At 36.2% G+C, this 16,024-nt stretch overlaps 1 protein-coding gene across 1 annotated transcript in view; it reads right to left on the bottom strand.

Moving 5' to 3' along the window:
• ASCC3 (activating signal cointegrator 1 complex subunit 3) overlaps positions 1-16,024 on the bottom strand; it is a 334,378-nt gene that overhangs the window by 26,587 nt on the left and 291,767 nt on the right. Inside the window, exon 39 of the mRNA XM_060167768.1 lies at positions 2,873-3,097. Within this exon, the coding sequence (XP_060023751.1) occupies positions 2,873-3,097 (225 nt within the window). The remainder of the gene's footprint in view (positions 1-2,872; positions 3,098-16,024) is intronic.

Raw genomic sequence — 16,024 nt, 5'->3', positions numbered from 1 at the left:
ATATTGATGGGGGTGAAGATATAATTACTGTGAACGACTTTAATACATTGTTTTTCCAAATTTCTACAATGAAGTGTATTACTTTTATAATTAAAGAGAAAACTATTTCTCTTTAGATGTTATTTAGAAGGAGTAAAAAAAATCAAGAAATATAAATATCCACGAAACTGTACATAATATCGAAATAGAGGCTAAAAGTACCTGATTGAATACTTTTCCCTTACAGTAAATTTAGAAATAGACTTCTTGTGAAACCGCTAATTTCTATTATTATATAGCCTTCGAATCATTATTAACTGAGTGGTGAAAAGGTATGCATGAGTCGATATACATTGTAACTTTTATATATGATATAAATATGTACACCTATTAAGTATACCTGTAAGTATAAAAATTTAATTCCTTCTGCAACATCTCTCCAACCCTTCCCGACCCCTGAGTTCATTAACAGGTCCGTGTTTGAGGGGGAAAAAATAGCTAGAGGAAACACAAATGAGTATCCAGGGCCACAGCTAAAACTTTAGGAACTTTAACCTTCGTTTATAAAGTGTGACTAATAAAGAGTGGCAAACCATCTTCCTAGAGAGATAAACCAAGTGTTAGTTACAAAAAAGGTGTAAAAATAATTTACTTGTTTATTATAGCCTTATTTCCCTTCTAATTCCTGATAGTTTGTGCATACTCTATTTTATGAAACAGGCCTATTCTTTTAAATAATAAAATTAAGCGTTTTTTTCCTGATCATAAAATTGTTAGCAGCTCATTTGAAAACATTCAAACATTTCAGAAAAGCATAAAGAAGAAATTAAAAATCATCCCAAATGCTGCTACACAGAGACGGCTACTTAATCTTTTGGTCAATACTATTCTGGATCTTCTCTCTAGATATATTTTCATATATTTATGTAGATATTCTACACAGATACAGAATTAGTAAATGGAATTGTAATATTTGGCAGTGTTCTATAACCTGAAAGATGCTTGGGTTATGTCTAAGTCTTTAATTTTGCAAATGCCTATACACAAATCTTCACAGATTCATTTATTCTACCTTTAAAAACATCAGTCTTTTGAAAATCTTAAAAAAAATGCTTTTTATATATAAATGTCCAAAAAGCCATAATGTAGAAAATCAAAATCTCTTATAAGCTCAATCCTTTAGGTGTGCTTCTCCCACCCTGCTCCTCTCACAGTCATCTCCCAGCAAATGGCAGCTCCAGCTTTCCACTTGCTCTGGAGAAAAGCTTTGGAATCATCTTTGGCTCCTTGCTCTCCCTAAAAACCCTTGTCCAATCCATTAGCATAGCAGATTCTCCTTAAAAAAATATACAGGACCCAACCAATTTTCACCAGTCTCACCCATACCAACCTGGTCCAGCCACCATCATTTCTTGCCTAGCCTTACAGCTTTCAAGGTATAAAGTTCATTGATATGGTTTCAGATTCCACATTGCAACTAACTAAGGAATATAACATGTCAAGGTTTTGTATAGTATCAGAGAATATCTACAATTTTCTGAAAAGGCTATAAAAATACTCTTCCTTCTTTAAACTACATATCTCAGTGAGGCTGGATTTCCTTCATATACTTCAATTAAAACACCATATTGTAACAGACTGCTTGCAAAATGTGTTAAACGAATTTAGCTGACTTCTATTAAGCTAGACATGAAAGATACTTGCAAAAATGTAAAATGCTATTACAGGTCTCACTAATTGTTTTGGAAAATAGTTATTTTTCATGAAAAATCGTTACATAATAATGGGTATATTAGTGTTATTTTAAAATGGAGTAATAAATATTTGAGAATGTTTCCATTTTCATTAATATGGTAAATACTCATAGATATAGACACCATAACCATTAGTGAACATTGTGAACCATTAGTGAAGCTGCTCTACAGCTTCCCTCTCATTCAGAGTAAAATCCAAAAGACTTACCATGGTTTTACAAACTCCCTACGTGACGTGACCCCATTTTATCTATAATCTCCACTCCCACCCCTCTCTGACCTCATTTCTACCCACCCTTTTCATCTTTTTTACAATGGCCACCTTGGTTTTTCTTGAATATACCTAGTAAGTTCCTACAGGAATCCTGGCACTAGCTCTTCTTAGTGTTTGGAATAACCCCACAGCTCACTCCCTTCCTTTGTTTCTTAAATGTCACCTCATAAGAAGGACAGTCCCAGAATACCACATTAAAAAATAGTACAAAATGGCACCCTCCATCTTTCTCCATATATCCTTTATTATGCTTATTATTTTAAAATAGCAGTGATCAACACTTGACTTATACATATATATATATATATATATATATTTTTTTTTTTTTTTTTGCGGTACGCGGGCCTCTCACTGCTGTGGCCTCTCCTGTTGCGGAGCACAGGCTCCGTATGCGCAGGCCCAGCGGCCATGGCTCACGGGCCCCGCTGCTCTGCGGCATGTGGGATCCTCCCAGACCGGGGCACGAACCCGTGTCCCCTGCATCGGCAGGCGGACTCTCAACTACTGCGCCACCAGGGAAGCCCCTTGACTTATATATATATTTAATTGTCTGTCTTCGCCATCTCTAGTGAAAGCCCATTACAGCAGGTTCTCTTCTGTTTGTTCACTGCTGTATGCTCAGAACCTAGCAAAGTACCTGGCACTTAGTTTACCTTCAGTAAATTTTGATTGAATGGATGACTAAAATTGTTATCTTACTGCATTTATATTTGCTTTTCCTTCAAAAATCCTTAATTTGAGTCACCAGATTTTTTCTCGACAATGCTACAATAAAAATCTTTAAATGCAAGTATATTTTATTCTAAAAAGAAAAAAAACAGAAAGAATGGGAGAAAATGTAGGTAATTGGAAATGGCTTTCATACCTGACATACTCTGAGAGCTTGGTCCAACACTGTTTTGGTATCAGTGTCATAATCGGGGCAGGGCAGCATGGTTCGGCTGAGATGTGCCTGCAGTAGGAGGTGAGCTTTGGTGTGAGGGCTGTCAAATGAATGAGGATTTGATTCCAACGGAAGACATTTTGCCAGTTCGCTGTTCATATGATCTTCATTGTGTCTTACTGGCAAATCTGTGTATTCTTCTGCATCCTGAAAAAACAAACAAACCCATATATCTATAATGTACATATAAATGTACTGTATCAAAAGTATAATATTTAATGTACTTCTTAGCTTTAACTACTGACATTTAAAACATGCTTTAGAAAAACTGTAAAATAACCATGTCCCTTAAAATTCTGCTTTGGTCGGTACTACTATTAATATTAAGCAAAAGCTAGTAATGTATAATACATCTGAAATTCATGAATGCTCTTCTTATTTATCCAGTCAACAAAAACAATACAGATCCTAGTAAGCATCAAATGTTATGCTTGACAGTGGACCCGGGCAACGAACCAGAAACTGAGAGTTCAACAGGGAAAAACAAGTCCTGAAAGTGGAAATGAATGTTATGATATGGTAAGCACAGACTGCTGAAGGGATATTCAGTTTGGGGACTTAGTTATTTTAGAAGGTCAGGGAAAGCGTCTTGGAAAAAGAGATATTTAAGTGAGGATCTATAGAATGAGTGGAAGAAATAAGACAGGGCTGGGAGAAAGGGGGATGAGGATAGGGTTGGTGAGATAAGAAAAGGGTGAAGACCAGGATCATTAACTTAAGACTTACTGTAATAAATTAGATTAAAACAAAATTGTTCAAATTTGGGGGTTTCTGGTTCCACATGCAAGGAGCTTAGAAGCCACCACTCCATCCTAACAAGTAAAAAGCTGAACAGGTTGAAAAAACCAACAACTCGTCTTGAATCCATGAGAAGGCAGAACACAGGGCAAACCGCTGCCTCCAAGATTGGAAACACAGGCAAATGCAGGGAGTCACGGCTAAGAGGAGCAGAGGCTCACAAGCAGAAAATGCCTTGGCAATCAGTGTCGAGGTAAGAAAACCTGAACTGTAACTGATGAATTGTGGGAGGTACAGTGCAGACAACTCTGAGAGCTAAAAACTCCAGGGGGACCCAGTCATAGGGGGCCCCCACAATACTGTGAAATTTACCTTTAGGAGCTCAACCAGATTCCCACAGTAAATATCAGAGAAAAATCGCCTTGGGCTTCTAGCAAGGGGAGGGGAAAAGAACCATCCTGAAATACGTTAGAGCACTCTGTCCTTAACAAGGCCTGCTCTCAGGAGAAACTAGTTAACTGGAGCCTAACCCTGCTGGGATATATTATGAGAACCTAACTGACCTGGGGAATGGAAGTACCCAACTGTAACCAGCTCAAGCTTTGCGTGTGGGAGAAGGGAAATACCCCACTCCAGCTCACTCTAGCCATCCTGTCCCACCTAAGGGGTGAGGGTAGAAATGGCTGTGAAGTTCACAGCACAGAGGCACAGACTCACTGAAGACTTGGGACCTAATCATTGGACCAGAGAATATTCCCCCTACACCGCCATGCCCCACCTCACCACATTATTAAAGGCCAATTTACAGCAGTTCTTTCTACCCAGTACATTTTGTCCAGCTATCAAGAAAATTACAAGGTATACCAAAAGGCTAAAAACACAATTTGAAGAAATAGAGCTATCATCAGAACCAGACATGGCAGGGATGTCAGAATTATCAGATCAGGAATTTAAAACTATGATTTATATGCTAACGGCTCTGACAGATAAAATAGACAGCATGTAAGAACAAATGAACAATGGAAGCAGACAGATGGAAATCCTAAAAAAGAATCAAAAGGAAATGGTGAATACAAAAACACTAAAAGAAATGAAGAATGCCTTTGGTGAGCTTATTGGTAGACTGGACATGGTTTAGGAAAGAATTTCTGAGCTAGAGGATATGTCAATGAAATTTCTGAAAACTGAAAAGCAAAGAGAACAAAGACTGAAAAAAACACAAGAGAATATCCAAGGACTGTGGGACAACGACAAAAGATGTAACATATGTATGATGGGAATACCAGAAGGAGTAGAGAGAAAGTAAGAGAAGAAATATTTGAAACAATAATGATTGAGAATTCCCCTCCTCTCCAATTAATGTCAGACACCAAACCACAGATCCAAGAAGCTCAGAGAGCACTGAACAGAATAAACAGCAAAAAAAAAAAAAAAAAAAAAAAGTTACACCTAAGCATATTATCTTCAAACTACTAAAAATCAAAGATAAAGAAGAATCCCTGAAAGAAGCCAGAGGGAAAAAACACCTTACCTGTACAGGAACAAAGGTAAGTATTACTTCTGAATTACTCTCTTCAGAAACCATGCAAGCAAAAGGAGAGTGGTGTGAAATGTTTAAAGTGTTGAGGAAAAAACCCCACCAACCTAGAATTCTATATCCTGTGAAATTATCCTTCAAAAGTGAAAGAGAAATACAACTTTCTCAGACAAATAAAAATTGAGTTAATTTGTTGCCAGCAGACCAGTAGACCTGCCTTGCAAGAAATATAAGAAGTTCTTTGGAGAGAAGGAAAATAATATAGGTCAGAAATTTGGATCTATATAAAGAAAGGAAGAACACTGAAGAAAGAATAAGTGAAGGTAAAATAAAAACTTTTATTTTTTTATTGATCTAACAGACACTTTGTTCAAAATAATATTTTTGAACAATTATGTATGCTTACGTATTTTATATGCCTATGTATATGACTTGTCTTATATATAAGTGATATGAATGACAGCAATGATACAAGAGATGGAAGGAAGGAATTATGATTATTTTATAAGATTCCATACCCATTAGGTAGTATAGTATTATTTGAAAGTGGAATTTGATTACTTGTAAATGTACATTGTAAACTCTAGGGCAACCACTAAGAAAAGCAAAAAAAGAAGTATAGCTGATATGCTAAGAAAGGAGAAAATGGAATCATATAAACAGCTCAATTAAGACCACAACAGACAGAGAAAGTAGAAGACAAAAACAGGAACAGAGAACAAGGGCAACAAATAGGAAACAGTGAGAAATATTTGTTGAATATCCACCCTATGAGGGAGACAGACATTATTCAGTCACATAAATAAATGTGAATTTGATATGGTGACAAATTCTATGAAGAAGAAATACATAAAAGCATGAGAGTTTAGCAAAGAAATCTGACCTAGTAAGGTCATAAAAATTTCCTGAAGGAAAAGGTAGATATGCTATGATATAGAGGATGAGCAGATGGTAACTAGATGAACAGAGACGTGAAGAGTGTTCTAGGAACAGTATGTAGTATATGCAAAGGCTCTATAATGGGGGGGAAAATGGTAAGGCCAAGAGACTGAAAAATGTTGTGTAAAAATAATTTCAACTGATGTAACATCTGAAAAAATATCCTAAGTGAATATTTGGAACACTCTGTTTAACTGAACTGAATAAATAAACAAAATTTTATAATATTCAGTTAAACATATTTAATAGGAATATTAAAATAATCATTACATTTTCTCTCATTCATGAATTGTCTTGTCTTTGTTTTGCAACAGTCAAAAATATCACAGCACTTTACACTATTTTGAACACTGTCTTTACCACTTTGTGCTGTTTTATGTAAGAAGTATATGCTGACACACTAGCAGTTAATAATGTTTTGCCCCTACGTGTCATTTTGGTTTTCTTTTCATATGCCATTTCTGTTCGTTCCTGCTCTCTCCGAAGTCATCTGCTAAAGAGGGACCAGTTATATATGGCAGTGCTATTATTTTTGATTTCAGGTGAATTTCAGGACTGAAGCATTGTCACCTGACAACTAACACATCTCAACCTAATATCTGGGCTCCATCCAAAACCCCATCAACACCTATCCATCCTAGCCTTGCCAAATGGCTTAAGAAAAATATAACAGCAGATAAGGAAAAAGATGGTTCAGAAATCTAAAACATGACCTTTTATTTAAAGGAAATTAAAATGATATCGGAGAAAACAATTTATATAAATAATTATTCTAAGTGCAGAATAAAATACTGTTATTCAGAGAAGAGCACTGAAGTGAATTGGATGTGTTGGAAAGTTTCCTAAAAGAGATACTGTTTGTTCTAGCCTTAGAACAATTTGCAGAAGAGGAGAGAGGGAGAAAGATTCCTTGCATTCCAGGCACAGAAAATAGTATGAGCAGATCCATAAAAACAGATAAGGAGGGGTCTAAGGTTTAAGCCTCAGGGATGAGGAGAATGATGATGCTATTAATAGAAGAGAGGTTGGGAACACTCAGTGAGCAGGAGCTTTCTGTTAAGCGTGCAAAATACACTTAAAGAGAGGACCACAATCCAGATAGCTGGGTGGAGGTGGAGGGAGAAGAAATCAGCTTTAAATCTGTTTCACAGTTTAAAATTTTTTTTTCACAGTTTAAAATTTATTCATATTTAGATTTCTTTCTACTGTTCATAAAATACAACTTCCTCTGATCTTTTTCCAGAAGAAAATCGAATAGCTATTTTTTTTTTTTTTTCGGTACACGGGCCTCTCAATGTTGTGGCCTCTCCCGTTGCGGAGCACAGGCTCCGGACGTGCAGGCTCAGCGGCCATGGCTCACGGGCCCAGCCGCTCCGCGGCATGTGGGATCCTCCCGGACCGGGACATGAACCCGTGTCCCCTGCACCGGCAGGCGGACTCTCAACCACTGCGCCACCAGGGAAGCCCCGAATAGCTATTTTAATACTGTAAACTGTATCGGTCCTCCAGGTTTTAGCTATGTAGGAAATAGGTTTAGACTTATAAATTATATGAAAAGTTAAATTAAAATCAAATTATATGGAAAGTAAGAATTTGGCTGAAAGCACTAATGAATAGTGTTATCTAAGTAATCCACTTCCCTCTGTACAATCCTGTTCAAATCTGATTATATACCGTACACACCCTTCTTCCCCATACTGTGTGTGTGTGTGTGTGTGTGTGTGTGTGTGTGTGTGAGTGAGAGAGAGAGAGAGAGAGAGAGAGAGAGAGAGAGAGATTAGATATTGATTGACTGACTGGGAGGCAAGAATATAAACTAGGTATTTCCCAGTCTTAGTTCCCAAATACCTCTGAAAGTGTGAACATCCTTCTGTGACGTATGATTCTAGTATCCAAAGATGCACATTTTTTTCATAAAGTATGACTTATGAGTTCTAAATGCAAGTCAACTACTTCATGTGGTGCTAAACTAAAGAAACAATGATCTGCTCCAACACTAGAGGGAAAACTAGTAGTGTTGAACTCACTGAGAACCAGTGTATTTGAACAAGACTGACTACTAAAATTATGCTTATTCTACTTTTGGGGTTATTTTCGGGTAAATTTTATCATTAGTGATTTTTATTCTATTTGCTTGCTTTAGAATCTGAACTCCATGTAAGATGTGACTCCACTGTTCTCCAAACCACGACAATTATGCTTGAATTACCCCTGGTTTATTGCTTTTATCCCCTGCTTCACCAGGATTGTGAATTTGCTCACTGCCAGCAGTATCAGTATCAGATGAGTCTGCTAACAGCTGAGTATATTTTAGGTCAGAAAAAATGCTCTGCAGTAGAGAGATCCTTCTAGGTTGATTAGGGGAGCAATCAGATCTTTAATGTAGATTACCCAAAGACAGTGATCTTAGTGAAAAGCTTAATTTAGTGATGCCTTTTCTTGGTGCATAAAAGCAATCAAAGGGTTCCTTTATTAATTAAGCTAAGGGTTCCTTAATTTCTTGGCAAAATCTATACACTTTAATAATAATAATGAAAAGCATTTTAATAACTACAATGGACAAGGTCTTGGTGTGCTGAGTCACTTGTTTACCAAATATTTATTCAGCATATACTACTGCTGGGTACAAGTGATGCACAAAAACAAACAATCGATCCCCTACCTACATGAAGCTCTACAGTGAAGTGGGGGAGCCAGACCTCAATCAAAATTGACCATGAATAAATGTAAAATGACAAGTGGACAAGTATAAGGAAGGAGGAGTACAAATAATAACAGTGGGTCGGGGAAGGTATCTTTGGGGAGGTTTCAACTGAGCTGAAAGACAGTAAAACATTTTTTTTAGGTAAAAAAGGGAAAAGAGATAGGATAAGGTTCATACTTGAGGTGGAAAAGAGGGACACGGAATCTTATTATAGGAAAACACTCTTTAGAATGCTTATGTAGATTTTATTACTTAATATATTCTTTTGAGAAGTAATGTCTTTTTCGTTATTAAATTTGACCCAGGCAATGTTTTTGAGATTTTCAAAGGGCTGACGTTAGATTTATGTTTATAAAATATCAAATCAATAATAGTTTCTGTAGTTAAAAATTATCCATAATTAAATGAGGTCTCATCAAAAGCTATTACTTCCTTTGAGGATCCCTCCTTTTCTGTTTCCAGTGTTTGAATTAAAGGGGAATCCAAAGAATGTAGTAAGTAATTCATCCCCTTAGAGACATTACAGATCACGAGTGTGGGATGCACGGTGTGAGGTGGTAGAGAGAACACTGGTCTGGGAACTGATACAACAGGTTGGTTTGCAGCTCTGCCATTTACAAGCTATGTGATCTTCTGAGACTAACTGAACTTCCCTAAGTCCCAAATTCCCTGTCTTAAATTGGGATTTGGTGTGAGGATTCAATGTGATAGTGTTTATGAAACACTTGAAAGCTCTAAGACTTGGTATAATGTCAGGCATTATTACTATAATAATCATCCCCACATCTGATCACATACAAAATGTTAACTGAGGCTTAAGATTCAATTATTGAGTTTTGTTCTACAGTTTTCAGTTGTAAACCTTTGTTTACAATTATGTAAAAATACTTCCCTATCTAAAATGACATTTCATTAACTCACTTTTAAAAAATCATGATTCTTAAATATTATTCAAAGAAACAAGAATACTATTACTTTTAACCAATGCTTTACTAGTAGTGGCACATACATTTTATCCAAATAATCATACAATTTTTATGTAACTGTGTTACAGGAAATATTCATTCTTTGAAAGACAATATTCTCAATACAAGAGACAGCCAAATTAAAGATAAAATATTGAGAAATTATATCCTCTTGAACTATAGGTTTGATACTGCAGGCTTTAGTTTCCAATCTCCAATTAGGTTTCTTTTAAATTCATATTAATTAAATGTTCACAAAAGCACATCAGTGTGTGATGAGGAAAGATGCTCTTTTCAGTGTTCTGCAGTGACCTAACTCAAAATAGTATGAAGAGACAGGGAAGAGGAAGAATCATTTATATTAGACACTTGCTCCAACTTTTCTGAAGACAAAGTATTATGTATAGTTATAGTACCCTGAAACCCTACAGTGTTTTCTAATTAAAGTTTAAGTGCTGTGAACCACAAGAATGAAACAGAAAATATTGATTTTTAGATCAATTAGAATACATAAAAATATTATCAGCATTTTCATTTTCATTTTTCGTGGTTTGATTATGGACTCAGGAAGCAATTTAAAATGAAGACTCACTGAAGACACTGCTATTTAACCCTCAACTACTCCGCCAGACCCTCCTGTGAAAACCATGATCATTTATTCCTGGGATTCCAGTTCACAATTTTTCTAAGCTCTTTAGAATGTGGTGTGTTTGCTTCACTACTTTACTTAGCTCTTACCTCCTTCAAAGTATTTTATTCTGGGTGTTTCAGAATACTTGCAATGGAGATTTTTTTACTTAGACTGATTAGGAAAGCAGCAAACCCAGGATCAGCGGAGAGAGCTAGTAAAATAATAAAATCCCTGCTTAAAAACAAACAAGCAAACAAAAACCCTTTCTAGCTACTTCTTCCTCAGTAGGACACTCTATTTACCTCCAAATTACTCCTCTCATTTTAAACAACTTGTCTAGTTAATTTCCTGTGTGTGATCACTGACTACAAGTGAGGTTCATTTTCTTATCTACATCATGTAGGTAATTAAAGGAAATTGAAAGTGGGCAGTGAAGCTTTTATGCAACTGGGATTGAAGCTGAATGGAGGGCAGCGAGGTCAGTGGAGTCCATTATATTTTTATGTGAGAGGCTGGTTTGTCTACCCTGTCCCTGTTTATTTAGTGTTGGCTGGACAGGCTACTAACTGCAAATCTATGTCTCTGATTTGCTCAGCTGTCCTTGAATAAAGACATTTTCCCTGAAAATGCTGAACGACAGTGATTGACAACCTATGATAAACTCTGCTTGCAACCCCTGCTACTGTCTTCAGATTGCAAAAGAGAAATCAGAATAAAGAAACATCTTTCATAATCACATCAAATGGGCCCTGCTGTTCACTCAATAGTTTTCCTTTTGTTTCCCTTTTCATCACAAACCTCAATCTGTTCTACAAATGCCATAGACTCAGCTACTCCACATAAAGTAAAAAATTAAAAAACCCCTGCAAACATATGTATGTATGCTACTACATTTTGCTTGTATATGAACACTGATTTTAGTTGACTGAGGATACACACTCTTACGTAATGGCTTGTTCACACCACTGTATCACTAACTTATTTGCCTGTTCTCTGGAGAACAATCTGGCAAATCTACACTGCTGAGGTATGGTATGTCTTTTAGTGATTAGCTGGCACTTGGGTTTAGTTAGGACTCTCGTAGCATTATTCCATATGTAACACTTACATGTCCTTGTGGCCCTTAAATCCACTGGTTGTACAGCTTACTTTTTAGATTCGTTAATAAGAAGCTTATCAAATACTTAAAATCGACTTTGCTTTTTCTCTTTAGTGAGCGTGTGTAAACAAGTGAATTCTGTTTGACTGTGTATGTGTGAGTGTATTTATTCTAGGTGCAGTAACTATATGAGTCTGCTTTACCTAAGCAAATTACTGAGGTAAGAAACAGCCAGAATGGATTCATGTGTGGTTTCGTGTAAGCATTACGTAACAGTAAACTAGTACTTTTATGTTGCTGGACTCGGCACTGCCTATGCTGAACTCACTAAGTAGTTGGTAAGAGAGCACTTGAACAGTGGGGATGGTAACCTGATCAAGTGAGGGACTAAAGAAGCTTTATGCTATAACTTAATCTCTGTCATGGGAAAAGCAAAACTTATAAAGTTAATGAGTTCTAGACTTTAAGTAGCACTTGATTAATTTGTAACATTCTGAGGCGTTAAAACAAGCCAAAATTATTTTCTCACATTCCAGTGCTGTCTTTTGGCCACTGAAGCTGTAGAAAAAGCATTTCAGTAAATTTCCCTGATAGGAACCCTGTTTAATTTCTGTGCCTCTCTGTATAATTGTATATTATATATTTTATAATAATATTTGAAAAATAATCTGGCATTTACCAAGCCAGGTCAAGATATATTAAGGGATTAAAAAAAAGCCTATTTTTATCTTTATTATTTCAGATTACCTTTTATTCAATAATTAATCTATGAAAAAACTAACATAACTTGTTTTTAAAATCAAATCTATGTATATAATTAGTATGGTTTCTAGCACTTATGATTCTTACTTTTATTCAAATTATCTATTCAAAGTAAATAAATCATATGAATAAAGTGTATCTCTAAAATAAAAGACTGCTATAAACTAGACTTACATGGAACTTACAATAACCTCAAAATGCAGTGAAAGGTATACTAGGAATGAACTTAATAAGATTACAAGTTAAAAAAAAAAAGTAAAACAAGAGCCCTTGGTTATAAAACATTTATTGGAAAATGATAAAACTAAGATCTAGTTAAGCAATAAAATATTTGTCCAATATGCATACAATTTGCTTCACTAAAATGAAATATCAAAATAATTTTATTATATGCAGATGGCAAACATGAAAACACTGACAGATGTAATTGTAATTACTCATAGATCTATGTGTGTTTCCTGTCAGGGCTTATATGAAAATATGTGTCTGATTTGTATCAATGTCTTAAACTTATGGACATATGTTTGGCCTTCAACCAGTTAGGGCAAGCACAGAATCATTTGCCAAAAATAAATATGCACAAGAAATAATACCTTACTCTTTCCAGTGTAAGAATGACCACCTGGTTGACAGCTGGATTTTAAGGGATCTTACAATAGTGAGTACCAGCAGGTCTCTTGTGCTTAAAATAATTTCAGTGGTAAGAATTCCATCAGAAACTTCTATTTCGCAGGATTTATAGCTAAGTCCTTAAAAAATTGTTCTTTGATGAAACTTAAAAAAAAAATTCCTCAGTTTTCAAGGATATAATAAAAATGCCTTACAGCTTAACAATGTTTAGATATTTTCCTCTTAAGGCTATCAGGTTTGAATCCTAAAAGGGAATAACTGAGATTAGCAGCAATATATAATAATTATGTATGGTTAAATGTCACACTTTGCAATCCATCTTTAAAAGCTAAACAAAGTTTTTTTTTTTTTTAACCACCTTGCTTCTGTCTTTAAAACTTCATATGTTTATTAGGGTGACTTTCTTTATAATTTGCATTTCTACAGGCTATGAGATAATATCAAATGAAAAACAAGCAAAAAACTAAAAACTAAAAACCAAAGTGGAAACATTAAAACACTTCTAGGGCTTCCCTGGTGGCGCAGTGGTTGAGAGTCCGCCTGCCGATGCAGGGGACACGGGTTCGTGCCCTGGTCCGGGAAGATCCCACATGCCGCGGAGCGGCTGGGCCCGTAAGCCATGGCCGCTGAGCCTGCGCGTCCGGACCCTGTGCTCCGCAGCGGGGGAGGCCACAACAGTGAGAGGCCTGCGTACTGCAAACAAACAAACAAAAAACAAAAAAAAAAACCCAAAACCCCACTTCTAATCTACTTATTATCTACTGAGTATCTTTCTTCCAGGAGTTAAGATATACATATACAAAAAGTAAAATAAATCTAAAAGTGAAATATCAAAATAGGCCAATATACAAGAAATACCACAAGATAATACAGGAGTGATTGATGAATGAATGAAACAGACACTGGTGTCATGAATTTAGAAAAAGTAGCAACCACTGCATCCGAATAAGGGAATATTTTAAGAGGGAGCTGAGCCAAGATGCATGGATGAATGTTAGATACATTGTCCAGGTGGGAATCATAGGCAAAGGTGTGAAGTTGAGCATATATATAGCATGTTTAAAGGTGAGAGAAGGTTCAGGTAAAAAAGGACCGTTGTGGAGAGCCTTGATACCCAGGTTAAGGAAGTAATGCTGTATTATACGCATAAAAAATTGAGACCAACTAGAGTTAGACACAGGAAAAGGAGCCAATGTCAAATCATAAGAAAAAGAACTGGATATGGTGTGAAAGTTCATTTTTAAGGATGAAGAGAGTATCAAGAAGTAACTCATGTCAAATGCTATAAAAAGATCAAAGAGAATGAGCACTATGAAAAGACAATAGCACTGAATAATTACGAGGGCACTGGGGCCTCTGAAAAATTTGAATAATAGCAATCCAGATTATAGGAAGCTACGAATAAATGGATTGAAAAGAAATGGAAAGTTGAAATTTCGTTTTTTTATTTTGCACCGAATGGGAGAAAGAAAATAAGATGGTAATTCGAGGAGGATGTTAAAACCAAATAAAGAGGTTTCTTCATCTCCCCAGGCAAAGGGTGACCTATACATGCTTAGAAGTATATTTTGTTAAGTTAAAAAAGTTGTTTTAAAGTTTATAAGAAACAACATCAAGAGATCTACTGAGAAACTTATACAACAAAAAAGTTATGAGGGGGAGAACCAGTGGAGTACTAGAGCCAGCTTGTGAGAATCAACTGTTATCTACTTTAAGAATATACCTCATTTTGGGCTTCCCTGGTGGTGCAGTGGTTAAGAATCCGCCTGCCAATGCAAGGGACACGGGTTCGAGCCCTGGCCTGGGAAGATCCCACATGCCGTGGAGCAACTAAGCCTGTGCGCCACAACTACTGAGCCTGAGCTCTAGAGCCCGCAAGCCACAACTACTGAGGCTGCGTGCCACAACTACTGAAGCCTGCATGCCTAGAGCCTGTGCTCCACAACAAGAGAAGCCACGACAATGAGAAGCCTGCGCACTGCAATGAAGAGTAGCCCCCGCTCACTGCAGCTAAAGAAAGCGCATGCGCAGCAACGAAGACCCAACACAGCCAAAAATAAATAAATAAATGTATCAGAATATACCGCATTTTGTTTATTCATAGTTTGGGTTGTTTCCACTTTTTGGCTACTATGAATAATGCTCCTATGAACATTTGTGTACAAGTTTTTGTTTGAACATGTTTTAATCCCTTTGGGTATATGCCTAGGAGTGAAACTGGTACACCATACGGTAATTCTGCTCAATGTTTTGAGGAACAGCCAAACTCTTTTCCAAAGTGGCCGCACCATTTTACATTCCCACCAGCAATGTATGAGAGTTCCAGTTTCTCCATATCCTCGTCAACATTTGTTATTGTCTGTCTCTTTGATTATAACCATCCTAGTGGGTATGAAGTGGTATCTCATTGTGGTTTTAGTTTGCATTTTTCTAATAATTACTGATACTAAGCATCTTTTTATGTGCTTTTTAGCCATTTGCATATCTTCTTTGGAGAAATGTCTATTCAGATCCTTTTTAATTGAGCCATTTACCTTTTTATTATTGAAATTTAAAAGTTCTTTATATGTTCTGGATGCAAGTCTTTTATCAGCTATATGATTTGCAAATACTTTCTTCCATTTGGTGACAGTGAAATACTTTCTTTCCACTTCCTTGTTGGTAACACTTGCAGCACAGGAACTTTTTTGATGAAGTCCGATTTATCCACTTTTTTTCTTTTGTTACTTGCACTTTTGGTGTTTTATCTAAAAAGCCATTACCTAACCCAAGGCGAGGAAAATTTACACCTATGTTTTCTTCTAAGAGTATTATAGTTTTACCTACTATATTTAGGTCTATGATCAATTTAGAGTTAATTTTTGTGTATGGTGTGAGGGAGGGGTCCAATTTTATTCTTTTGTATGTATATATCTAGTTATCTCAGTAGCATTTGCTGAAAAGACCACTCTTTCTCCATTTTATTGACTTGGCACCCTGGTAGAAAATCAACTGACCATAACTATAACAGTTTATTTCTGGACTCTCGATTCTATCTCATTGATCTATATGACTATGCTTTTGCCATAC

Source organism: Lagenorhynchus albirostris, chromosome 12 (assembly GCF_949774975.1).
Source record: "Lagenorhynchus albirostris chromosome 12, mLagAlb1.1, whole genome shotgun sequence".
Classification (NCBI taxonomy): Eukaryota; Metazoa; Chordata; class Mammalia; order Artiodactyla; family Delphinidae; genus Lagenorhynchus; species Lagenorhynchus albirostris.
Note: the sequence above shows the minus strand (reverse complement) of the source record. Positions and strands in the feature narration are given on the sequence as shown.